General features: G+C 41.2%; 1 protein-coding gene across 3 annotated transcripts in view; it reads left to right on the forward strand.

The window, feature by feature from the left end:
* Positions 1-26986, forward strand: part of AFF3 (AF4/FMR2 family member 3) — a 332912-nt gene that overhangs the window by 220328 nt on the left and 85598 nt on the right. For all 3 annotated transcript variants that reach the window (XM_033004937.2, XM_033004938.2, XM_033004940.2), the window contains one exon: positions 20587-20638. In XM_033004937.2, coding sequence (XP_032860828.1) covers positions 20587-20638 — 52 coding nt within the window. The remainder of the gene's footprint in view (positions 1-20586; positions 20639-26986) is intronic.

Here is a 26986-nt window from a genome sequence, read left to right on the forward strand (position 1 = left end):
ATATATTTTTATGTATCAGAAGTGGCCAAGTACATCTTTAGAGTGATCCTGTTTGGCTCAATGACATTTCAGATCTATGAATTCACTATGAGAAGAACAACTCTTTCTGTGCCCTGAAGAACATAAAAGCCATCGTGCCTAGCTGGAAAGCAAATACCTCTTGCTCAAGCCGCTTATGTATTTCTACTTGAGAAAAATTAAAATCGCTTATTTCTTTGCATGCATATGTCATCCCCTCAGAGTTTTATCCAAATAAATCTCTGGTTCTTTTCAAAGAACATCTTCCATATGTGTTGCATTAGCTTTAAAGACTCACCAAGAACAGAGCGGTCCAGGCTGACACTCTTGGTTTACAACAGAGAAGCAACTGCATGAATCTTATCCTGCAATTCTGCAGCTGAGTTAATTAAGTATTTGATGTCCTAAAAAGCTGCTGCCTCCCAAAGGCAAGGAGAGGGAGCTGCCAGGCCCCGTTCCCATCTTTGGCCACCAGACACAGTGACGTTTGGAGACGTTCCACCCATCACACCATGTTACACAACTCTTTCCCTCTCCCCAGCCCACAGAGTTGGTGAAATTAAATAGCATGAAAAATTAACCCCACCTTTGTTGGAATGTAGTTGGGTAATATGTGGCCTCATTTGCTGCTACAGGAGAATATGTGTTTGCTGCTTTGGTAGTGGGGGCTCTGTGGGCGGGGCGGAGGGGAGCCCCGTAGCACAAACCTGGGGAGCACCTCTGCAGCCCCACATCCCTGCCCGCTCTCCAGGTATCCTTGGGCACCTCAGACCCTCTGCACAGGATGATTTCTGATTCCTCTTTCCATGTCTTTCTACCTGCTGTCCATTCCATGCCATCCACCTAACCTTCTGCTTTTCTTTCCTTCTTTCTTTCCTTCTTTCTTTCCTTCCTTCTTTCTTTCCTTCCTTCCTTCCTTCCTTCCTTCCTTCCTTCCTTCCTTCCTTCCTTCCTTCCTTCCTTCCTTCCTTCCTTCCTTCCTTCCTTCCTTCCTTCCTTCCTTCCTTCCTTCCTTCCTTCCTTCCTTCCTTCCTTCCTTCCTTCCTTCCTTCCTTCCTTCCTTCCTTCCTTCCTTCCTTCCTTCCTTCCTTCCTTCCTTCCTTCCTTCCTTCCTTCCTTCCTTCCTTCCTTCCTTCCTTCCTTCCTTCCTTCCTTCCTTCCTTCCTTCCTTCCTTCCTTCCTTCCTTCCTTCCTTCCTTCCTTCCTTCCTTCCTTCCTTCCTTCCTTCCTTCCTTCCTTCCTTCCTTCCTTCCTTCCTTCCTTCCTTCCTTCCTTCCTTCCTTCCTTCCTTCCTTCCTTCCTTCCTTCCTTCCTTCCTTCCTTCCTTCCTTCCTTCCTTCCTTCCTTCTTCCTTCCTTCCTTCCTTCCTTCCTTCCTTCCTTCCTTCCTTCCTTCCTTCCTTCCTTCCTTCCTTCCTTCCTTCCTTCCTTCCTTCCTTCCTTCCTTCCTTCCTTCCTTCCTTCCTTCCTTCCTTCCTTCCTTCCTTCCTTCCTTCCTTCCTTCCTTCCTTCCTTCCTTCCTTCCTTCCTTCCTTCCTTCCTTCCTTCCTTCCTTCCTTCCTTCCTTCCTTCCTTCCTTCCTTCCTTCCTTCCTTCCTTCCTTCCTTCCTTCCTTCCTTCCTTCCTTCCTTCCTTCCTTCCTTCCTTCCTTCCTTCCTTCCTTCCTTCCTTCCTTCCTTCCTTCCTTCCTTCCTTCCTTCCTTCCTTCCTTCCTTCCTTCCTTCCTTCCTTCCTTCCTTCCTTCCTTCCTTCCTTCCTTCCTTCCTTCCTTCCTTCCTTCCTTCCTTCCTTCCTTCCTTCCTTCCTTCCTTCCTTCCTTCCTTCCTTCCTTCCTTCCTTCCTTCCTTCCTTCCTTCCTTCCTTCCTTCCTTCCTTCCTTCCTTCCTTCCTTCCTTCCTTCCTTCCTTCCTTCCTTCCTTCCTTCCTTCCTTCCTTCCTTCCTTCCTTCCTTCCTTCCTTCCTTCCTTCCTTCCTTCCTTCCTTCCTTCCTTCCTTCCTTCCTTCCTTCCTTCCTTCCTTCCTTCCTTCCTTCCTTCCTTCCTTCCTTCCTTCCTTCCTTCCTTCCTTCCTTCCTTCCTTCCTTCCTTCCTTCCTTCCTTCCTTCCTTCCTTCCTTTTTCTTTCTGTGCCCTTTCCGCTGCTCTCCTACCATCCCTAGATTTGTCAGGTTTGCAGCCTCATTTCACCTTGCTTTTCACCTCTGGTGGCCCTCCCCTTCTCCACTTTGGCTCCACAAAACATGCCCCCCTGTCTTCTGAAAAACAGAAAAAAAAAAAAAAAAAAAAAAAAAAGAGATAGATGTAACAAGGGATACACAAATATATCCACAACATCTTGAGTTCCTAGATTAATGCATATGCCTTGTTGCCTTCTGCTTTCTCCTTTGTCCCTTGATTCCTCCATCATGTCATTTTTGCTTCATGGTAAATCACTGGGCTGAAGACTAACTTTTAATTCTTTTGTCAGGTGCCCAGGTATTGCCCCGATCTTCCTTAAGGGCACATAATTTTCCATTTCTTGTCTTTTAAGAATCACAAAAAAGAGAGAGAGAGATTAATCTGGAGAAAAGTTTTACTTAGCTACAAAATGCTTTCCTTTTATAACTTTCAACATGATTGGCAGATAGGTTTATTTAATCAAATTGCCTTTTCTGTCAGTGTATTATTTAATGAGGGAGTTTTTTTTTTTGACTGCATAGGAAATGTGGAAGCATTTGATAATTTCTGATGTGCTATTTACTCATCCAACATGTTGGGAATCCGTTTAATTTCAATGTCAGCAGTGGAATTAATAATCATAACAATTATCTGTCATAGAATGATCTATTTGGGGATTTTCTCAGCAGACTGGGATATAACCCCCACCCTTTCACCAGAGAAGGAAGTTTTAAAAAAATAAGTCAAAGTTGAATATGTTTTTGTTTTGGTTATCCCTTCCAGGCTGATGGTAAAGGCACATATTTTCAGGCTTTAATTCAGTGTTGAGACACTGATATTCAATCCTTTACTAGTGTAAATTGTCCCTACTTTTTTTTCCCACTTATTTCACTCTGAGTTTCTCAAACACTTCCATCAAGGATGGCTCCCCCATTAAAGTATACCCTTCCTTCCGGCAGAAAAAAAAGACAGTTCTAGGTTTCCAGAGATAATGCAACATCCCCTTTTGGGAGGCATGTTAATTTAAGCTGACTTAGTTCTATTTTTGGCGTTGCACTTCACCATTAATTGAACAGGCTCTTCTTGTGAGAATAGGAGAGGACCTGAGCTGACAGACAGACAGACATGAGGAAGGCAGACAAGGTGCGAATCTGGTTCTGCTTCTTTTATGTTTCCTTCAGTTCTGTGGTTATGTGCAGCCCCACATAAGTAAACAACTGATAAATGAATAAAATCTTTCAGCTGATACATTTGATAAGTACCAAGACTTTTTATATGACTCCAAAGTAAGGGCAGTAACTGTTAAATGAATTGCTTTTTAAATAAAACACATAAGAGAAATTTTTAAATTCTTCATTGTTCCTTAAAATGTTTTAGTGCCTCATTAATTCTTGATTAGCCTGGTTGTTAAGAGGCCATTATTGTGTGGTAATAAGTTGTAGGAAATTACCTCTATGACTATAGTCATGTCACACAGACCTGCTATAGTTAGCACCTCATCAGGTGCTGAGACCAAGAGCCAGTTGTATAAATTAAGGGTTTACTTCACTGCCTGCTGGTGTGTCCTGTGTGATGAGCGTCCTTGCTGAGATGAGTTGAGTCCTCTGGTGCAGAAAAGTGGAGAAGACCTGGCAAAATATAACCATCTCAGTAGCCTCCTGTCCTTCAAGGGCTCCCGGTCTTGCCTTGGGCAGAGCATGGAAACTGCTATAAAAGAGTGGAATAAAATTACTTTGCAATTACATTTATTTAAGTAATTTCAAATATGCCTGAAGCTCACGCAGATGAAAGTTCACTATGCACTGTATGATTTATTAGGCAGAAAGTGTCATAGGAGATTTGGTGCCAGTCCAGCAGAATATCCCCAAACTAATGACCTCCTCAGGTCATTAGTATTTCTTTTGAACGCACAACCCCCCTCAAATCCTGCTGCAAACATTGGTAAAGCTAATCATTATTACCCTTTTACAAATAGGAAAATGAGCCTTAGGGGCTATTTTTATTGTGATTTGATGCAACACTAATCAGCATTCTGAAGAAGAGACATATTTGAAAGTGCCAGGCTGCATATATTTATTTTTCAGTGTGTGTAATGCTTTTTTTTTCCCCTAAATCTCTTTGAGGTTGATGCTCTAATGCTCACAGTATGCAGCTCCCATTTATTACCTATACAGGGAGCTAATGCGACACAGCAGCATCACCATCTTTGAAGAGCACAGAAGATGCTAGTAATTAAAAACACAAAGTGCGCTCTCACTAGTACTTTCCTCCTTATTCCTTCCTGAGTTTCAATCTCCACACAGCAGATGAGGCTCAGTCCTTGGAGTACTGAGAGCAGCTTGGTGCCAGCGTGGCTTCTGTCACTCTGCCAGCGTGCAGGGGTGATGCCCCATAGGGTGTCCCAGCGTCTGCTTGCCTACCCCTTCCTGCTGTTGGGTTTCGGAAGGTGTTCACACCTCAGGAGTGGTGTCGGAGCAAAGCTGAGAGAGGGCTCCCGAGAGGCTTGTGTTGTGCCTGAACCCCCAGAATGGGGCTTTGGCCTGGGTTTCAGTCCTAAATATCCATGTTTGTCATTAAATAGCGAGGCACTCATTTCAGCATGCTTTCACCCAGGTCTTCAACCTTTTCAAGCCCCCGGTGTGGTTGCCACTTGCTCTTCAAGCCATGTGTGGCTGTGTCCCTTGCCCCAAGATGCAAGTGGCTGGAGAAGGGAAATTGCTGCTTGTCCCCATTTAACCTTTCATCAGCCTCGGAGCCTGGGCTGTGGGGAAAAGTCTCCATAGTTGGTATTTCAGCTGCTTCAGAAGCCAAAGTAACCCCAAGACCTGCTCAGGGTGGCTGCTGCAAACCATGGGCACCTCTCCCCTTCATCCCCCGGCCACTGGACCCCAGAGCAGCCCAGAGGGCATGGGCACTCCAAGCCAACTTTCACCCAGCCCTTCTTAGTATGGTGAAGGTCATACCTCAGCACTGCGTATGGCTTTGGCTGATTTTGGGTTTGCCTGCCTGCCTGCCCAGCTGCAGAGCTGTAGCCCTGATGAGCTGGGGGCAGACCCGGTCCCTGCACAGAGCACCATGCTGGCAGTGGACCCCATCCCTGACTGATGTGTGGTCAGGCACCATCACCCCAGCTGCAGTGGGCATCCCACACGCAGCCCCAGTGACCCAAGCAGGGCTGCAGAAGGCATCTATCTGCTGCTGCTTCATACGTCTGCTGAAATGTATTTTTTTGGTATCTAGTGAGGGTAATTAGCAGTGAATTGTCATGACTTTTATGAGGATGTGAGAAAAACTCCACCAAAAAACAAGTATTTAAAGGGCACTTCTGAGTGCAGTTTCAGATCTCATGAGAACAAGTGGAAGGATCAATTACAGCCCAGACCAAAGATGGCTAGGAGTTAATAACTACATGAGCATAGCAGTAAAGCATGTCAAGAGTTAACCATCCCAGAGTGACAAAAGTTTATTTAATCCTACTCTAAACAAGCAATATAACAAATCCTTGTTAGGAATGAATGATCTCTCACATGTAGCTTAAAATAATCATATTCTGATTTAAAATACCAAAATAGGTCAAATGTTACAGGCTCTTCTGGAAGAAATTCAAATCGTCTGGTCCGATTTTATTTTTTATTTGTAACATTTTACAGATTAATAAATGCATTCTTTAGTTAAAACTCACTTGCCCCTTTTCAGGCGGGAATGTATATTTGTCAGAGAATTACAGACTCTTAAATGTTGACATATTCTGCTCCAGTACCTCTGCTGTGCTCTGATAGAAGAGATACTGTTGTACATACAAGGGTACTGTTTTGGTACCACTTCACCATCCCACCTTGTCTTCGGCCTTCTTGCACTTAAAATTTTCCCCTAGTGCTGGCTCCAAAGGTGAAGTAGAGGCTGAACAGCGTAAAATGTTGGGTCACAGTTACATCTGAGGCAATGCAGATGTGTTCCCAATCAGGACCTGGAGTTTCCTTCCACAGTTCCGGATCTGATTGAACGGTGTGACTTTGGAAAAAAACAGTGAATCTTTTTTGCCTTGGTTTCCTCTTTCTACTTGAGAATAATTACTGGTTTGTTTACTTCTTACCTGTTTACTTTTATGGCATTAGGAAGTGTACCTATGCAGAGATCTCTCACTAGAAAAAGGTGTGATAGAATACAGCCCAATAAGAAATTGGTACATATCTTGGTAGGACTTGTCCTATTTCACACTAGTTAATGACACTGGTAATAAGGAGAGTAAGTCCTTGCCTTGTGCTTTGGTGTTCAGCTAGAAGGAAGAGCTGGAGAAAGTATCGATAAGAAAATTCTGTCAGACCTTTCATTCACTCACGATTCTTCCCTGGCACTATTTTAAATTGCATATAAACTACAAGCATGAGACATTTATAAAAATATGTAGTGAGGGCTGTTCGCTGTATCTTTGGAACAGGAAGAACTTTTCTGCTGTTAGTGTGAGCATAGTAGTACACTGAAAAATACAGAATTGTTTCTTTAGACTAATAAATACTCTGCTGGAGATAGTCTGAAGGCTTATAGAACTTCTGGGAAGATATTTACATATTTCATAGATCTTTATTGTCAGTCTCCTACATTTTGCCAATTTTATTCAGTATTTTCATCAGCCATCTCTGCTGTCTTCAGTGCACTAAAAATATTTAAGTGCCTGATAAACCATGTACTTCTGAAGTATTTTCTCTTATCAGTAAAAAAACATTTGCCTTGAAGGTAATATAGTGGGCTAAATTAATTGCTGATGAAACTGATTTTACTAGAGTGACACTGACGATGAAACCCAACACATTTAGTTTAGGAGATCCACTTTTGGCAATTAACATTGTTACTACTAGACTGAATTCTTCACAAGTCAAATGTCATCCCATGTATATATGACTTCTTAAATATATGTTGCGTGATATAGACACAATGTTTGCTTACAAATTATTTGCAGTTGTACTAAATTAACATGTTATTATCTGAAGGGCTTATTCTTATTTAAATATCAAACAGATAATTACCCACAGTTCTGTCAATATTAAGTCCTGCCTATTTTATTTCCACACCCAAAAGTACTTCTGAAATAATAATGACTGTTTTGATTGGACTTGATCTGACATGAAATAATAACAAGTTAAATGAATGATGCTTCATGCCATTTTTTCAAAGGTGGAGGCCATAGGTAGATCCCATAAGAGACCATGTAGAATTCAGTTCCTGGGAAGTATCAGATAAATCATAAATTTCAAACATACAAACCAACCAACCAGTTGTATAGTGGAGCAGATTTGAGCAAGTGGTCTTAATTCCAATCTGATTTTGTAAAAGAAAACAAAAACACAAAAAACCCAAACCAAACCAAAACAAAAAAAAACAAATCCTTGAATTTCAGTTGTATGATGGTCTGAGAATCAATCTCCTGAATGCTTGTTTCATACCAACACTTACTTACAACACTACTATGGTATAGAAGTTTACTCCTATGCATGGCAGTCTGGCAGCTGATGAGAGAAAAAAATATTTAGCATAAAGCTTCAATTAACAGCCAATGAGTGGGAAAAAAATGAAAGAAGCCAGTATGTTTTGCAGATGCACATGAAACTCAAACCAAGGCTAGTTTCAGTACTTTGCAAACTGAATTAAATTAACTTCTGAATCAGTGTGGGTAACTGACATTTTGTTTGATACAATCAAAAATAAACTGAAAAAAAAAATTTTGTTCATTTTCTCAGCAAAATGAAAAAAATACATTCAGGGCTAATCATTTAATTTAGGTTACCTCACTCCAGAAAGAACTTGGGCAGCCTTGTTACAGCACTAGATAAAAGCATATTTCAAAATAATGTTTTTGAAAGACGAAAATCAAAGCATAGCATTTCAGAAATGTTGAAATTAATCATTTTACCTAGAAATTAAACTTTTTTAGTAATTTAAGGAAAAGCATTTCTCAAATCTAGCAATTGCCAAGCATTTTGGCCAGTCTTCAGACTGTTCTTGATGACTGAACTATTTGTCAGAAAATTCTCCTCAGCTCTAAATTCCTCACACAAGACTCAAGTTAGAGCTTCATCCACACTCCAGCCTTTGTAAAAAATTGTCGACATTTTTTTCAAGATGACTCAACATTTCCGAAGATTTAGGACAGAAGGAAGCATTATCAGACATCATTTAGGTTTCCAGATGATTATTTTTTACAATATGGTTGTGGTAGTTAGTAGACGGGTGGTAGAATTTGGCAGTCAGAACGCAATTGTGCCTAATAAAAATGTTTATACACTACTCCTATTAGTTAAAAAAAGGATAATTCTTTGGAAGTGACATTACAGCCCTGACATATGATTTTTGAATATGACTTTTTCTCAGAAACTGCCAGTATGGTACTGCCAGCATGCCAAGCTGGTGTCCAGAAGAAAATTTAAGAGCAGTGATAAAATGAAAGGGGAAAATAGAAGCCCTTCTTGCAAACAGGGGTTTGTAATAGATACCCTGACATGATATGAATGATGAGGGATGGAAAATTCATAATGGTGTGTAGAAGTGCAACACACAGTATGTGCGTAGAAAACTGACCTATAACTCATAAGATAGTGTCTGTTGAGTGAATTATGAGAGCTGCTGACTGGTGTATATTTAAAAAGAGACATTAGAAAGGAAATATAGCATGGTTTACTGTTTGAGAGCTAACTTCATAATTTTGTCCAAAAAGTGGTTTTAAAGAAAAAATACATGTGCTTTTTTTTAAAAAAATATACATATATATATATCGTAGTCCAAGTGGGGTATTTCTGCACAGCATGTGCAGGATCTGAATGCTGAGAGTAAAGCCCTTTCCCTCTCTGAAGGAGCAGTCCTCAGCTGATTATTTCTGCTGTTGCAAGGTCTGAATGAGATTCTTTCTGAGGAAGGGGAATTTCCCACTTTGACTCCTAGAAGGAGCTATCTCAGTGAAACGAGCAGGCAAGAAGGATTTGGTGCCATCAGACTCCAGGGCAGCTGAGGTCTGTGCCGGGAAGCCCACAGACACCCCAAGCACACACCTCAGCCGGAGCTGCAAAACGCAATTTGAATTAAGGCGATCCCACATGAGCAACCATCCCTTCAGTGCAGCTCCGTGTGAAGCAAAGGAACTCTCTGACCACTGCAGATTACACTCGTTTTTCTCTCCCCGGTGGTGAAGTTCACGGCCACGTGCTCACCCCAGGTGCCAGCACCTGCCTCGGCAGCCCTGTCCCTGAAGGCCTGTGCCCCCAGCCCCGCCTGAGCAGCCCCTTCCCTCCCTCATCCCATCTGCAGGAAAACCTGACAACTCCTCCTGTATTTTGGTGGGACTGCTATCAGTTTGGAGATGTCTGCCCTTTTGGGATTGTCTTCTCCCCTTTCAGCATCTTGTGATCCCAACGAAAGCAGAGAGGAGAAAAGAGAATACTATCATTAATGCACCATCCCCTAACACATTTATTAGCATGATGAGCTTAGTAAAAATGTTGGAAACGCCCTGACCATGGAGGTAGCCTCTTAGGGAGCAGTGCTGCCCCTTTCTCTGAGCTGAGCACACAGTGTGCAGGTCTCCATAATGAGCAGCAATCCATTCGCCCCATGGGGTAGAATGCTGCCTGGTGTTTTGGCCTAGACCTTTGGTTTCCTTTTGCAGTCTGCCTTGTAATGAAAAAAAATGCGTTTTTCCGTATGCCTAGCTTGGCTGCAAATGAAAGGCACTGAGAAACCTGCTTATGGGAGAGGCTTAAGCCCATTCTTGCAGAAATTTGAGGGCTGGAAATTTTGACAAAGATCACAGCAGCCCCTACATATTTAAAACAGACCTCTCTACAGCTCACTCCTCAGCATCAGGTGACAGCACATCAACTTGGCCATACATGAGCTTTCAGGTCTTTCTGCCCCTTGTTTCTTTTTCTTTTTTTTTTTTTTCTTTCCTCTTGCCACACTTTGAATTAATTATTTGACAGTATATTCTGACATTGTATTATTTCAACAATAACAGAATGTAATGGTATGTAATTAGGAGCTGGAATATAATAGTGGCATGAAGATGATTTTGGCAATGAGATTTTTTTCAATTAAAATTTCATTACTGCAAAAGTGTAATGCTATTGCCCTTTCCAGTGTGCAAGCAACAGTGTCTGTGAGTGAAAGGGATGACCGCTGGGGACAGATAGCATAGTTTGCCCCTCCTTGCACCCTGGTCAGGGATTCTCACAAGGCACTGCTCTTCCATACCATGAGAACCTATGAGGGCACAGTATATTTTAAAGTCTTTATAAAGTGTTGATTTTACAGTGAAACTCCTTCCACTTCTGCAGCGGGGCGGCGGGGTTGGTTTCATTTATGGAGGTGTCTGTGAAGCATCTGGGGTTATGAGGAGTCTGTTCCACCACGGACCTGACAATTTTCTATATTTTATCCTCACAGCCTATATCTTTAAATGAAATAGTATGCTCCCTTTCACAGTAGCCAATTGGGTTCTTGTCTGTTTATTTGCTTGTTTTAATCATTTTGTCTCCATCTAGTCAAATAAACCTGTAAGTTCAGTGAGTATGCTATGGAACCTTGTCCAAAACTATACTGTCTCCTTCCTGACAGGGCTGACAGAGAGTATAATCACTTGTATTGTCCAGAGTACTGTTTATATAAAGGAGCAATAAATATCTGTTGAAATTTTTACTGGAGGCCTCCCAGATGGATGGTTCATTTATTATTGCAGACAGGGTTTCATTTACTTAGTTATTAAAAGAAGCAGGCCGCTACAGCCCATTTATAACTATATTAAAACTAAATGAAGCTATAAGTATTGTAGACGGGACTGAGTAAAATACATATAGTGGCTTTCCAGGAAATGGCTGGGGAAAGTATTTAAAAGGAAATGCTGAAAACTTTGGGTGTCCTGGTGTGTCTTTCACAGCCATGATTCTACTGGCTGGAACTCAGGAGGTTATGGAGAAGGCATAGTTCCCATATGTTCCTGACCTGCTGCTCAGCGCCATATATGTATATTCTGCAATAGCCTCTCCATATCTGCCTGTCAGCCATGTGCCATTGAGAGGGACCAAATTAGCCACCTGTTCTTCCCCACCTCTCACCTTTATTGACATGAAAAACTGCAGCTGGGGATATTGAGTAATCTTTTTCTTTATCCCAGAGCTGCAACATCATTGAATATCAATTCCAGTTACAGGAGGGGACAGAGCTGCTCCACCGGCACCAATCCGTAAAGCAAAGGCAGATTCATCAGGTGGATACCTGAGGTCTTACTTTTAAAGGTATCACCAGAGGTCCAGTGCAGCCAGCCATGAAATTAAAATAAAGGTTGTGGATGGTCTTTGTAGCCCTTTTCTAGCACTGAGAACATTTCATCCCTGCTTTGAATAAAGATAAATCAGTCACTGGATGGGAAGCACAAGGTTGCCTGGGATCTAGATCATTATTTTATTACATCCAAGATAGACACGTAAATGACAGTCCCAACAAGGAAAGGCTGGTGTCCCAAAGTGGAAAACATTGATGGAGTAGAAAAGCTTAGAAACAAGGAAGTCTGGAATTTTATAAGCAGAGCTTGTTAGGTTAGTGAAAGGCTGCATTTCTGAAATCAAGGAAAATTCAACTTTGCTAAAAGCTAGCTCGGCTTCAGTGGTGAAGTAAAAGTAGCAATTAAAAATGAAAAAGCAATCTGTGCAATAGAGATGAAATATAAAATATATGTAACATGAAAGGGGAAGATAACAATAAATCTAAAAGAGAAATTATAAAACACTGAACGTGGATAAAAGGAGTGGAGGATACCAGAGGAAAGTTCAAGGACAATGAGAATAAGGGTTTTCTTAAGGTATATAAAGAACAATAACAAAATTCTATCCATAGCCCCTTATTAGATGGCAATCTTAAAGCTGTCAGTAATGTTAGAGTCAATAAATATATTTTTATGAGAAAAAACGGGGTGCCTAGTAGACAGGCAGGAAGCTGAACAGTGTCTAGAGACAATAAATTATTTAAAATCAGTTACCCTAGATACAAGTATCCATAAGCCTCAGATCTTACATGCTACCATATAGCCATGAAGGCCACTGGCCAGAAAAATGTGAGGGTCATTTGTGATGTATCTTGCAATGTGGGGTAAACCCCAGGAGACAGATAATGCTGTGCAATATGCCAAAAGGCCAAGGAAGAAAGTTTAAGTTTTAAGGACAGGTCACCTGGTACCTCCTACTGCACACAAAGTTTGAGGGGAGGCCAAACAGGGTTCCTTTAATACTACTAAGAAACTGAAGGATAAGAGCATAATTATTTGTGTTCAGTGTTTTGCTTTCAAGGAAAGAAATGTAAGTTCTTATCAACCAAATCTGATTTAATTCTGTGGGGAGCTGGCAGCTAGGGCATGTTATATTCACTGATGGTAAAACTTTGTTGAGGATGACAGAAAAAGAAACATTGAGGATGGAGCAGGTTTTCAAATAGTCTGAGTAATTTAATAGTTCAGCCTTCAATTAAACAAAGGAGGCTTGAAAGAAACCAACATGAAGTTGTATATCCCAGAACAAGGAATGTCGCCCTGACTCTGTTTTTAAGTGGGGACTCTACCTTGGGTAGCTGCAACTCTGGGAACGCTGGGGAGATGGAGGTGAGCAGGCAGCTGGGAGCCAGCGCCAGCAGGATGCCCGGGCACGGCAGGACCACGCGAGCCTCTGGTGTGCAGGGCAGAGCCCCTGGCATCACACTGCGACATGGAGCTGCCGCGGTCCCCGTTGCTTTGATCATACGAAATACTTCTCATTTCGGCACAGCAAAGTTGGAGAAGCTCTAGCCTAAACAATCTAATTTCCCTCACCCAGCCAGCGAGGTTGGGATAAACACCACTGCAGCCTCGGGTGCGAACGTTGCTAAATGAACGGTCAGCGTTATACAGATGATTGCAGTCATCTGCAAGGGAGCAAGAGAATGCATATGTGTGGGATGATGACTCCAGCTTGAGGACAGGTGCTTGTAATGCTGAGGATTAGGCAGAAAGAGGTTATTTGTAAGGAAATAATCACCGAGTACAAAATCCAACACTACACCTTCATCAGGGAGGCTTGGCAGATGGAAATTCTGTCTCAGACCCATTAAATTCCCCAAGATTTCTGCCACGACGGCTGACACACAAGGTGGTAGTGCAGTTCATACACTCTTATTTCATTTCACATTTGAAATGAATATTTTGTAGATGGCAGCATCAGTAATTGCTAGGAAATCAGAGGGAGAAAGTTAGTAAATAGCTGCTAATCACACCCAGAGAGCCTGAGGGAAGCAGGGGCAGGGAGGCAAGAAATGGATTGGAAAATTGCGAGCAGCGTATTCAAAATTTTTATTCCCCAAATGTGTTTCCTCCAGTCACACAGAGCATGATTAGCCATGAAACTTTGGTAAGTCCTCAGAGTGATTGGACTACTTAGGCGGGTGCTTAGGCATGAGCTGCCCACACGTCGCTGATCGCTCTTCACTCTCTCTGAGTATTTGTGCATTTTTAGGTGGCTGCCTTGCTCAGGGTTTGGGTTCACACGGGTTCCTTACCCTGCTTTTCTGAAAAATTCCTCCCATTTTTAAGGAGGTACTCTAGGTCCTTCTGCCCAAACATCATTCTCAGAAAGCACTGTGGACTTTCTTACCACCCTGACAAGGAGTTAGAAAATTCAGGATATGATTCAATTGCAGTTGTTCGCTCTTTCTTTAATGGGGGAAAACATTACCAGGGCAAACACAGTCACTCACTGGGGCAGCTGCTGCAGACGAAACCTTATTTCAACTTCTGCTCATACGAGAAAATGATGGCGGTATCACTCAGAGAGGACTGCCTTGCATTTCTAATGAGACCGTCAGTGTAATGGGAATTTAGCAGAGCATTTAGCCAGTTTAAATGGTTTTGGAGAGCAGTGTAGACTAGCCTAGATGGATTTAAGCCAAGGCCAGAAAACTTTTCCTTCAGAGCATCTATTTTTTATTGGAATTGCTAATTCTATTTCTATAGACTGAGCCCGTTTTTCAGGCACTTAAATTCTACACTCTGGAATTAAATCTCACATTGATATATATGCTTCATTCCCGCATTAAGTACATTAATATTTCACCAGCCTGATTTTACTGGCCTTCTCCCTCTGTTTTTAATTAGATTTGATGGGATTCTATATAATCATGTTTTCCTACATGTTTCTGTGTAGCAGAACTTGCACAAACTGTTAGTTGAGGGGTTTTTACAACTTAAACATCATATATTCTGAGTGAATTTTAGATGCTGCAAGCAGTGCTTGCAGAGGTCTTACAAGCTTGCCAAAAGCTCTATTACAGCGTTTATAAAATATCCTCTTGATCTAGTTGTTTACCTCAATCCATAAGCTTTTGACTTTATTTCGTATAAAACATGAATAAATACTACACTTTTCAGATAATATAAATGCATAAGCTTTTTTAAAGTGAAACATTTTCATCAGTTATAGCACTAAAGTGAAAAATAACTTCAGCAATCAGAATCTAATTAATTAAAATTTACTACTGTATAAAACCAGCTACTCCTATATTTAGGATTAGTAAACAAAGCTATTTGAAATACCTGTTTTGGCTGTAGGTAAGTAGCAGATATAACTGGCCATCTGTTACATGCAGGTAACCAAGGTAATAGCAGCAACATTACTTTCCAAGTTTTTTTGTTTGGTTGGTTGGTTGGTTGGTTTTTTGTTTTTTTTTTTTTTTTTTTTTAAGAAGGAAACATGTTAATCTGTTTCTTAGGAATTCTCTGCACTTCTTACCAGGCATGTTTCTGCTTGAATTTCTCTTTTAGAAAGCTACCAAAAACTGAAGGAACATTTGTCTTATCGGATCTTAAGTGGTATTACGCATGTGATCACTCATAGCTGAAATAATCCCAGTAACATAAGGGCACAGTCTGGATAGGAACATCAGACTCCCACCTGGCATTCACTCTCATTTTACAGAGAACAAGAGTTAAAGGTCTTGCACAGAGTTGTGCCTTCAGGAAGGTTTGGTTTTGTTTTTCTACAATGTGAAATAATGCTTTTCTTCTCTATATATCAGTGCAATAGTTGTGATTTTAAATATCTGGAGCCAGTCTGAGACCCCTCTAGAATACTGCTCCCTAGAATAATATCTATTTTCTTTGTGGGTTTATGGTAACACTGAAAATAAGGTCCAGTTCGTGAAAGGTCACTATGCATTTATGGGAAAGAAAAGAAAATGTCAGTATTATGCATTAAACAATAAGATAATTTTCCCAAATTTTCCCCAAACAGCCTCATTCAGATGAAGCATTGTGGTGGCATAAACTCGAAAGAACACTTAGTTATCCGATTTTCATATTTCATCACAACTCTTTGCTTTGTGGGGTTCCTCTTCAGCTAAAATCAAAGTATTTTTCCACTACCAAAGTTCCTTTCCTACATAGTGAGCAGAAATCACAAAAGTCCTTAATAAACACGGTATTCTGACTGAGATACTGCCTAGCATTAAAATGGAACAATATACTTGATCAGATTAACACATTCATGAGATCTTTCACAAATTGCAAAGATGGTGACTTCTGAATTTATTTAAATGACAATTGCAACATACATACATTTGTGCCCCGGGCTTGGAAACCATTGGCATGCCCTCTCCTAAAGCATTAGTGTTAATGATTTAATTACTATCAATATTTTTCCTTTCCCATCTTGTTCTTTTTTTTTGTTGTTGTTGTTCTAATTATCAAAATTATTGTGAAGACCATATTTCATATAGTAGTTTAGACCACTGGAGGGACACAAGGAGGGTTTTGCCCCTCATTTTCATAACCTCTCTTGAAAATCTTCATGGCCTCTTCTCTTGTCCTTTTATTTACATGCCAAAAGGGAATCTCTCTAATCACAGAACAAAAACGCAGAGGCATTTTTTGAGAATTTTACGCCTCAATAAGTAATTTTCAGGGGGGAAGGAAAGAATTCATTAGGCCAAAGAATGTGAAATGTATCAGAGATTAAAGTAGGATGCAAGGTGTGATGCTTGCTGCTTCTTTCATGTGCACCAGCAGATGTGAAGTTTAAATCCTGGGTGGGGTTGTATCTTCACCCTGGAAGAAAATAGATATTCTCCTAAGTAGGGCTATGCTGGAAGGGTCTCAGACTAGCTCCAGACATTCAAAATTGCAACTGATTCCCAACTGGCTATTAAAGATGGCCTCCCCCAGACACTGCACCATTGACAGCATCCTTCCCCAGCAGCTCTTTCAAGACCAAAAATCTTTGACCTGGGCCCTGGCTCTACCCTCACACTTGAAACTTGATGTTACTTTCCAGAGGGAGAACTAGATATCTTCCTGCTATCTCCTGGACTCTGGGGCTGAAGATAATACTTGCTTGGGACTTTCCAGCAAATAAAAATTGTGAAAAAAAGACAGACAGACAAAATGGTGAAGCTGCAAGTCTCGACTTGGCCATTCCCTTTGCGCAAGGTGGTTCCTGGGCAGCCTGTGATGACCTCCCTTCCCAAATCCTGGCTACTTTTGACCAGGAGCACGTCCTGGCCCTTTGGCATGCTGGGATGAGCAGGGGATCTCAGAGTCCCTCTTCAGTGCCCCTCATGGCCACTCCGCTTCAGTATCCTACTGAACCAACACAGTGAGCAGGCCCTTGATGAAAGAGGTCAGGCTTTCCAACAAGCTATGCAGGAGATCTGGACATGCAGTCACATTAGTATTCACAGTTATTGGAGACTTATGCACTCTAGAGGACTTTCTGCCTATTTTTCATTACCTGTAAGTAGCCCTTCACCTTCCTCCTTTCTCACCATAACTGAGTGGCCCAGCACCCCTGGCTGCAACTCCTTAATTGGCTACTGCAGAAATAACGCAGCTGACCTGCTGAGGCATTTCTCAATATCCCAAACTCATCCTCATTTCCTTTCATTACATCTCTACCTGTCACGTTCTTTGTGGAGAAAGGAACAAATGCATTAATTATACTGCAGTGAGAGCTCCCGCCTGAGCCTCCCACCCTTTGTTGCCTCATGACCTCACAGAGATTTCACTGAAAATGTATAATTAGGTTCTGCAAAGTAACTTCCTGAATGTACATGCTCTTTTCAAATGTGGGTACCCTAAGTGGTGGTGTGTGTTTTCAGAGCTGCTTCAAATGCCACTTCATTCTTCTAGCTTTTATTTACAAAATTACATTTACTTATCTTTTTACATCAAAGACAAATCCATTTCAAAAAACCTTTGAGCCCGTGGACGATGTCACTTACTGGCCTGGATTTTACATATGCTGAAAAAGGTGTTATAGAGAGTAGCTATAGATAGGCAGTGTTGAAAAGGTTGTGTTTGCACATGAGCTTGTATGTGTTTGTCTGTCCATCCTTGCACTAGTTTGCCAGAATATGTAAAGAAATTCCGTACCAAGCAGGGGTTGATTTAAACATGATCTGAAGTTCTCTGCTAACACAGGGTACACCAAAGCTCATTCCGTGCTGAATCTGTGAGGAAGTGCTTTTCAGATAAATTAGAAATTAATGTAATACCTCTTGTGAGCTTGGAGTATTTTTCTTTTCCTCTAATCCCTCTCTTCAAGTGGGGTCTACTTATGGACTTTGTTATGGACTTTGAATGATCATCGTTGTCATGATGGTGATGAGTTGTTCAGGAGGAGTGTTCCTCAAAAGCATACAGATTCAAAATTGATCTAGCTTCCTTAAGACATTTACTGCAGACTGGAGTCCATGTAAGACACATAACTCCCTCTCACCCAGGATGTGCTTCAGCCTGGGCTTTGAGAGCTGCCTCGTGTCCAAAGGACCTTGCTCTCCAGGACTGCTGGCGGCTGAAGCTGAAGTCCAGTGTGCCAGTGTGTCCTGCTCTGGCTGTATCTTTCTTTGTAGATCAGGGTTGAGTGCCTCACCTGACAGTGAAAGTAGCCTGCGAACCAATGAAAACTTATAGGCACGGAAGTTATACCTGCTCAATAAGAGAACAGCTCCTGCCTTTACAAGGTAGACCTCTACATTGGCAAGCTGTTTTAACCTGCAATAAATGCATGGATCAGGCAGACCAGATCCCACTCCAGGGACAAAAAGCAAGCAAGAAAGCAAGCATTTTATGATGACCTGTTTTTCCCTATCCCCAGCATTAGGAGATTGTTTGTATGCTGACAGTAGTTCCAGAAGAGGCCACAAGACCCAGGCAGGCAATGCTTTTCTTGGAGAGCAGCGCTTTTGAAATGAGAAACAGACAATGAAAATAAAGATGGACTAAAACGTATAAGCAAGGGGAGTTTGATGGACCAGCACTGTGGTTTCTTGCTCCTTTTGTGTGGATGGTTCCTGCTTGCACTCCTGGTGCCTCACCTTACCTCCACTCACACCTCCATGCAACCTGAATGAAGCCTTCAAAGCATCATAGTTGCATATAATCAGTCTCATAATGCACATTTTTTTTTATATGTTTATAGGAAAAGTCAGGACACTAATAAATGCATAGAGCTACCTAGAACATTTAATTATGCACTTTTGTTTTTCAGCTTCCATTTAGGAGAAGAGCTGAATTGCTACATCTTAAACAATGTGCTTTACCACTTCAATAGCAGAAATTTACACACTCAAACTAAAGGAAGAGTGAGCAGTGATATAACGGATGCTCTGCTTTTCACAATAAGCACATCTCTTCCTGGCTAAATAACTATCAGTGCAGATTTTGTCACATTTTATTACATAATGTCCAGTCCCAGATCTTTCTATTTTCAAGAACTATTTTCTCAGTGATGCCCTAAACGGATCTAACTAAAAAAAAAAAAAAAAAAAAGAGCAATTACAAGATTGTTTGGATCCCTGTGATATACTTTTATGATATACTCATACCTGTCCCATTTACCTACTTCCCAGCAGGGCTTGCTAGCTTGGCCAACAGCTGTATCAATTTGGCCACCAGAGATTGTACTGACTCAGGAGATGGCAGGGTGAGCTTTTTCCTGCGTGTGGATGTATTTCTGTACTAAACCTGGGCAAGTCTTCCTGTGAGATAGTCAAGTCTCTGTAACACAATGGGTGTCTTATATACTTGAGGTGTCTGCATTGCAATGAGATTTTTCTGAATTTGATATGTTAATTTTACAGAGGAAACATCTTGGCACAAGTAGAAGGAAATGTGGGGGGAAAAAAAGCAAGACAAAAGTCTTTAAGAGATGAACTAGCAGGAGTTTCTGTTCTGGCACTCGATCCTGTTCTTAAACACCTACGTTCCCCAAAAGGTGCTGCGGGGAAATAGGGAAGCAGCTGTGATGGCAGCAACAGGCAGGGACTGCAAGTATAGTGAGGAGCTGAGGAGAAGGTGGTAAGGCTCAGTGCTCTTTTAAGACATGGCACATCATGTAAAAGTCACGCTTTTCAGGCATGCTCTTGGAAGATCTAGGCACAAGTACAAGGAGGTGGTTTGAAATTACTACATATGTCGTCTTGATATATTTACACTCCAGGGACCACCCACATCACAGGATGTGCTTGAATTGCTCACCAAGCTTTCCTCTGGAGTCGAGATGATATTACAGATTCTCTTTTTCCAGAACACAAGAAATATTATCAACTTTCTGAATTATTTTTATTATTACAGAAGATTTTTTAAAAAAAAGGTCCTATTCTTGAAGATCTTTCAAGCAGTGGGGGAAATCTTTGCACCTTTTCAGCTCCTTTAACTGCTGGTTACTTAATCCTAGCTTGTAAAAAAAAATGCTTAGAGGTAAAAACAAACTCCTCTTCTTTGTGAGCCAGCTTAAGTGAGTTGAGGAAAGGATACGGGAAGGGAGGATGAAATTCTCATTAGAAAAGATGCATTATTTTCTACGTTTATATGACAGTGAAATCCTTGTGGATACTCTTGTGCACTGAAACAATATATTTTATTTTTAATTGTTTCAGTCAATGTCAATTTTACATCAAACATGCAATAAAGTAAAAATGGCCTTTGGGAAACATCACTGAATCTTATTTTGTGCTGCAGTAATGCCAATGTAAATATCTACTTCTGTTTTGTAAGCTCAGAGCCAAATGGAGCAAAATTTTCCTTTCAGAGAGACTACTGACCTGTCAGCATCAAAAATATTATTTTTAGCATATAAAAATTGTTTGTCAGTGATTGTAATAACAAGAATCTTTGCAAAATCCATTATTACTCTAGTAAACATTTTCCCTTGGGCAGTAATATTAGGAAATGAATTAAGAAGTTAATTGATAACAACTGGATAAGAAAAAATCATAAAGTGTCACATCTACGGAGTTACTGGGATAAAATATATTTTCTTTCTATTTAAATTATTAAATGTTTACAGTAGCTCAGAGAAAACATCAGATCTAAAGCATTTTGGTAAATTATAATTTATTCTACTGTTTGCTTTCCAGAATGCTAGAAGATGACCTCAAGTTAAGCAGCGATGAAGAAGAGAGTGACCAGGTAAGAATCAGACAACTAACATGTCACTTGTAGCATGTTTCATGTCGAGACTGAGCTACTGCAAATATTTTGCTAATGCATTTTCAAAACATACATAAAGGTTATCAAAATACATGGAAGTAATGTAACTGGAGTAACAGATGTTGCTGTTTGGAGCCAGCCCGTGTGTGCTAACTGCTGGATTGGTGGGGAACAGTCTGCAGTGCTCTTGATTTATTATCTTGATGTGACCCAGAAGGTTTTTGTATCAGTCTCCTTCTGATTCGGATTTGGTTAGTTTTAAAGAGCGACCAAGGAAGGGAGAAACAGGAATTCTGGATTAAGGGTTCAGGCCAAACCTTGCAATCATGAGCTGGCCCCAGGGTTTAGGCACTGGGCTGCTTACCTCTTACCTGCCTAGAGCCCCACTGGCATCCCCCCAGACCTCTCCTCTCCTCTGAGCATTTTCAGTCCTGTCTGTGCATGGCCCATGCATGCTGAGAAGGCTAAGGACAGCTGAGAGAAAGCCTTCACTGTGCATTTGGTTTACTCCATAATACAGCAATTAGGGCACCTACCTGGGTTTTAACGACCCTGAACTACCTGACTGGGATCAGATACGTCAGCCAAAGTTTTCCATGTGTCAGGAGAGATTGTTTTTGTTGGTGGGGGCATGTGTCTCTCAAGTTTTCTTTAAAACATCGCTGTGTTTTGTCTAAAATTAAGTACTCACTAGAATAGGGCTGAATCTTGACTTTCCCATGGCCAGCCAAGTGCTTCATTGCCAAGCAGTGCTATGCCACACTCTCTACTTCTCAGTATACTGGCATTGGTCATTTGCTTGGGGATGAGAGGACAAGACCACTTCCCTTCCTTATTGCACTAAAATACTTGTCTTGTGCCCTCACCGGAGCATATGAGGGCAATATGGCCCCTAGTTGAATCTCACAGATGGATCCAGACCTGGATATAACATGGGTTTCAAATGTGATTGTTTCAGTCAAGGGTAACTGGAGCTATCAGAAATTCAGGATCTTAGAAAGATAATTCTAGGTATGTAGGCATGCAGTTCTTCCAGGGTTTTCTTGAACACTTGTTATTAGAAGTCTTTATTTTACAATATATTCAAAATAATAGGTAAATCAAAACCTTTTAATATTTATATTAAACCATTATTTCATCTATTTTGAGCAAAGCTTCTTAGTGTTAAGAAGATTCAGCGTATAGATTCAATTATTTACATATTTATACAATTTCTTTTTGTTTAATGATTTTCATCCTGAAATACTTCACATTTAATTATTCTTCCTGCTTGTCTAGATAGTTTAAAACACAGCACATCATAGACAGCATAGGGCAAAGTAAAGTGAAGTGAGGGACAGAAGAGATGTCTGAAGAATAATAATAGCACACCGAGATGCCATGGTGTTTGCAGTGAGGGGCTGGGTGGTAGGGGAGGGGGAAGACAGTGGTCAGGAGAGATGGCTTGTCCTTCAGGTGGGAAGGGAAATGGGATCCTGCGTAATTGATATCAGTGTCGAGCAGGCTGGAAGAGCCAGAGAGCTGAAATTCTGGTTTGCTTTGTAACAAGCAGAAAAGGACATGTGAAAGTGTATATCGTGCAGGAGATAAAAGAACATTAGCAGGTTTAGGCAGAGAAAGGATCATGGAAAAGTACTGTCGTTTGGGAGTGCACACATGGTACCTTCGGTCTAGCTTACCACTTACAACTATTAGCATCTTCCATGCACTTGGATTGCTCAGTATTATGTGTGCAATGCAAGGTTTTGCTCAGTAACCAGAGCTTTAAGGTACAGCTGATACAGCCTGGGTCTTTCACCTCAGTGCTCAAACAAGCTCTGCAGAGCCAAGACGGAGTTTGCCACCCGCACAGCAAAGAGCAGAGCTGAGATCCCATTATTCACTTCTAATCGTCATGGGCCCTAGTGTGAGCAACCTTCGGCAATTACTTTGTGATTTAGTCCTCTTTCCTAGTCACATTTTTTTCTAACTTGACTGTACAGATAAAAATATCCTGTAAGCACAGGCTTGCTCCTGCTATATGGAATGCTTTGCAAAACCTCAGCTGAGATCTGCAGGTTTGCTTAAAGAACAATATGAAATAAATATGCCGATAGATAAACAAAACACTGCGTTTCCATCTACCTCACAGGAAATAGGCCCAACAAAAAATGACACAGACCCCTTCTGCCAATAAATGCACAGATTATAACATGGATCTGTGTCTAAATGTCAGAGGGAGAACCAGTTTCCTTTTACTTCTAATTCTGAGGCTTTTTAATCTCAGATCTCTTCCTGAGCTCGGGAACAGGAGAGAAAGAAATCAAAGATAAAGGGATAGGAACAGTACATGAGTGATTCCCAGGTATTCCTTACATAATTAAATAACCTTTAAGCTATCAGACTCATTTTAGTCCAATTTGTCAATGAGCTGAAGGTGAGCTGTACAAGAACTGGGAAGCTTTTGATTTTGCTAATTTCTAAACAGGGAAGTTTAAGGGAAAGGCTTTGAAAACTTTGCAGGAGATTTTGCATTTCTGTCTGAAATCACTGGGCAGTGAACGGAAAGTTTCTGAAGCAGTGCAAGGGGGGGATGGGTGCTTCTGCACTCCAATGACTGGCATTTGGAGGGCTGTGACTGACTCAGGGAACATGAGCCATGGATGAGAGAGGCCAAATGTAAGGCAGAGGCATAATTAAGAGCTTCGGGATGGCAGTAGGCAAGGCATCCCCAACCCTTCCCTCCGTGCCAGCAATTAAGGTAGTGAGATTCACAGACCCAGGAGAAGCAAAAGAGTCTGAGTTTGAGCTGAGTGTGTGTGCGCCCACAGTAATTACATTATCCACACATATTAGTCTCTTAATTTTAATTACATAAATGTATTTTTCCTCTTTAATGAGCATAGTTTATCCATTTAAACTGATCGTTTCAATTTTACAGGCAATGATCATAGGATCTAATATGCAGAGGGAAAATTTCCTGTTGGCATATTTTACATCACACAGATTGAAGAAAATATACTTTTTAATCCCCAATCAATATCTGAGGAGCATGCAATTAACAGATACCAAGGTAGTTAACATAAATCTGCAAGTTAAAAGAGCCAATTCGTTTTGATTTAAAACACATAGAGTAATAATTTCATCATCATCTCTCTGAGAAAGCATCTGAAGCTTTGTAGCATGAAGATGTCAAAATTGTACTTAAGATTGTTCGGAGTACTGAATTGTAGTGGTTATTGCCTTTTGGTTCCTTGAAGTGTGGCATAGCACATGAAACAGACCCCATTATAATACCCTGCTCTTCTCCGTAGAGGTCACTGGATAACTTAAATCAGTCTTGGGTGAAATATTAAACAGAGATTGTCAATTGTAATATGAACAATTCTCTTTTTTCCCCCCTACTTGTCCTTTTACAATATGAAAATTTTGTAATAGAAAGTAGTTCCTTTAAGGGGAAAAAGATCCCTGGCATCATTTGTGAAATTCGTGTCAATCAACAGCCAAATAAATTAACTGACTGGTACGCATACATGGAATAATAATCTAATATTTTTGCAGCCCAAGTCTGCTTCCTTGTATGCATTTTTTTCTGTGCGGGATCAGGTTGGTTGCCACTGAAGTTTTGTGGCTGTGAAAATTTATTACCCACAGAGTCAATCTGCATTCTGGCTGCCAAGTCTGAATAAATAGAGTCATTGTGCTTGTCTGGAATATGCAACCAAAGTTCATCGAGTAAGCTTGACTTTCACATCCCATGGGGTTCATAAAAGCCAACACCCTGGTATGTGCTCTTGATTCCTGCCAACATTTTGTAAAATCGTATAAACAGAAGTTGAAGAAGCAATCAGAACACACTCCCAGGGACATGGCTCCGCACTCCAGCCCCTGCTGTATCTTGAAAGAAAAGACCCAACTTCAGTACTTTTTTTTTTTTTTTTTTAAATAACCACAATACTATCCCCCTGCAGGAGGAGGTAAATGCGGTGGCTGAAGACACCCTCCACGCCCAGCATACAGGGAGGCAGCAAACAGTCCTCTTGGGTTCATTAATTTTGCTCATATGCCCTGCACCAAAGGAAGAGGGAAGGCAGCGTTTACCTGCAAGTGGCTGCCCTGCTTAGAAAGGGACAAGGTCAGGCTGGCCCTGCAGGGTCTTAGCAAAACCAGCCCCTCCGCAGGCAAGACAAAACAAATAGAAAGCCATGTCGCTTCACAGGAGACTTTGGGGGGAAGAGCAGGCTTGAGAAAGTTCACCATGAACAACTTCAGCACACTAAAATAATAGTCTCAGCAGCCTGATCTGGCTCACCACTCGGAGACCCACAGGGCAATGGCAGCCAACCCAGCCTGGCGCCCACCTGGGAGTCCTGGGGCTGCCCCCCCACCCATAGCAGCCTGGGGACAGCCAGGGTGGGTTGGTGGCCCTGGGGGACCCATCCATGCTCCAGCATCACCCTGGCCGTGGCTGAGCTGGAAAACTTGATGCTAATTCGAGTTACACCCGCAGCTCCAGTGGGGACATATGTGCCTATGTTTCCTCCCGGTCACGTATGTGCTGAGGGATGCCATGGCTCAGTGCTGGAAATGCATCTTTGTAGCAAGACTGTCTGCAGTGTAGGCATTTAGGACCAGCCAAATCCATCCTGTCGTTACAACAGGGCAAAAGTCCATCTACACAGTCAATGGCAATTGGTGTGGCCATGTCCCTATGTAAATAATATTAGGAAAATTATTTTTTTTTTTAAGCCATAAAATCGTGTTTCATTTCTTTAATGGTAGCCAGAAGGAAGTGAGAAAGAAAATATGCAAAGACAATCTTTTAAATAATGTGTAGGGCTTTTCCCTCTCAATTCTGGGTATGGACCAATAAACAACAAAAAGATAAAAATTATCCTGAAATGAACGGTCAGGCATCCACCTTCTTTCAGAGGAAAAATTTTTATCAGAGTTTTTATAAGCACTACTTCTGCATATGAAATGTAATAGTTTAGCTAATTTGAAACCATCTGTAATGAATTTTGAATCAAATTGAAAAAGGGGCAAAGCAGCTACAAGCTTTCTTTCCATAAGACCTCCTCTGTTAGTACAGCACTTTCTGAAGTCAAAGATCAGCTGAACAGAGCACAGAGTCAGGTACATCTATAGAGAAAAGTTATATTGGGCAAATTATAACATGCCACTGCATAGCCCTGTTCATCATTAGAACTATTTTTAGGCAGTGCTAATTGCATTCACATATGCCATGTCCGAATATTTTAACCACATTAAGTCATTTTAGTGTTGTTCTCCCTTTTATTCACCTCTTCATCAGTGCGATACTTGATGCTTGATCAGAAGGGAAAATTGTTGAAAAAGGAGATGAGGACACTCAGGCCTGGGAAAAAAAAAAAAAAAAAGCACAGAGCCTGCATCATCTCTGCAAATTAATTTCTCTCTCAAAAAAATGCCCTGATAAACCTGCAAAAAAAATATCCGATGAGAAGTTTCTCACTCCACTGAGCACAGCAAACTTATTTCATGAAGTCTGGCCACATGTGAGTCTGACTGCAACCAAACCTGCACAAAAAAAGCAGAGATAAGCAAAAGTGGAAAAATTAATTTTTGGGTTAAGGAACGGCTGGAACCTCAGGTGGTTTTCTACTTAATCCAAATGCCCTGCTCAGCCCTCTGTCACTATAGCGTGAGTGCATTTTTAGACTGGAGGAATAGCCACTGTAACAGCCTTACTTAACTCAAGTCGGTTCATTCTTTCTCATGTATTAGAGAAGCAATCCTTTTGGTATCCAACTTAACTAAAATCCAGAGTGAGATTTAAGCCAGCTGAGCCAAGCTTTTTTGTGGTTTGCCAGCTCTGATTTTAAAATCTCTGTGACATCTAAATTTGCACTTCCACAAAGCATGACAAGAAGACCAAGATCGCCTCACTGAAACTGTCAGATGAAACAAAATAAAAGCTCAGTCTTGTCCTGCCAAACTTGGCTTATGTCACTGCCTATCTTACAAAATCAAATTCAATGTGTGGCATGCACTGGCAGGCAGGATCAAGATCTAAATTTGAATGCCACAACCATGAATGACAATGAAAAAGGTTAGAGATCAGCTTGGCTCTTGGATGTGCACAAAATTTGGTGAAATTCAAACATGGCACTCCAAACGTAGCATCTCCATGCTCCTCAGCAGCAAACCTCTAAAAATAGACCGGAAAATAAAATACAAGGGCATCTTCCTTGTCTCTTCATGTGGATGTCGTGACTAAACTAAGTTTTAGCTCTAGTAAATCTCCAAAGCCTGCCCTTTTCCACTGGTATCACTTTTTTTCAAGTCTAACAGTTTTTTTCTGTATCT

This window comes from Tyto alba, unplaced genomic scaffold, assembly GCF_018691265.1.
Source record: "Tyto alba isolate M040663 unplaced genomic scaffold, T.alba_DEE_v4.0 Super-Scaffold_45, whole genome shotgun sequence".
NCBI lineage: Eukaryota > Metazoa > Chordata > Aves > Strigiformes > Tytonidae > Tyto > Tyto alba.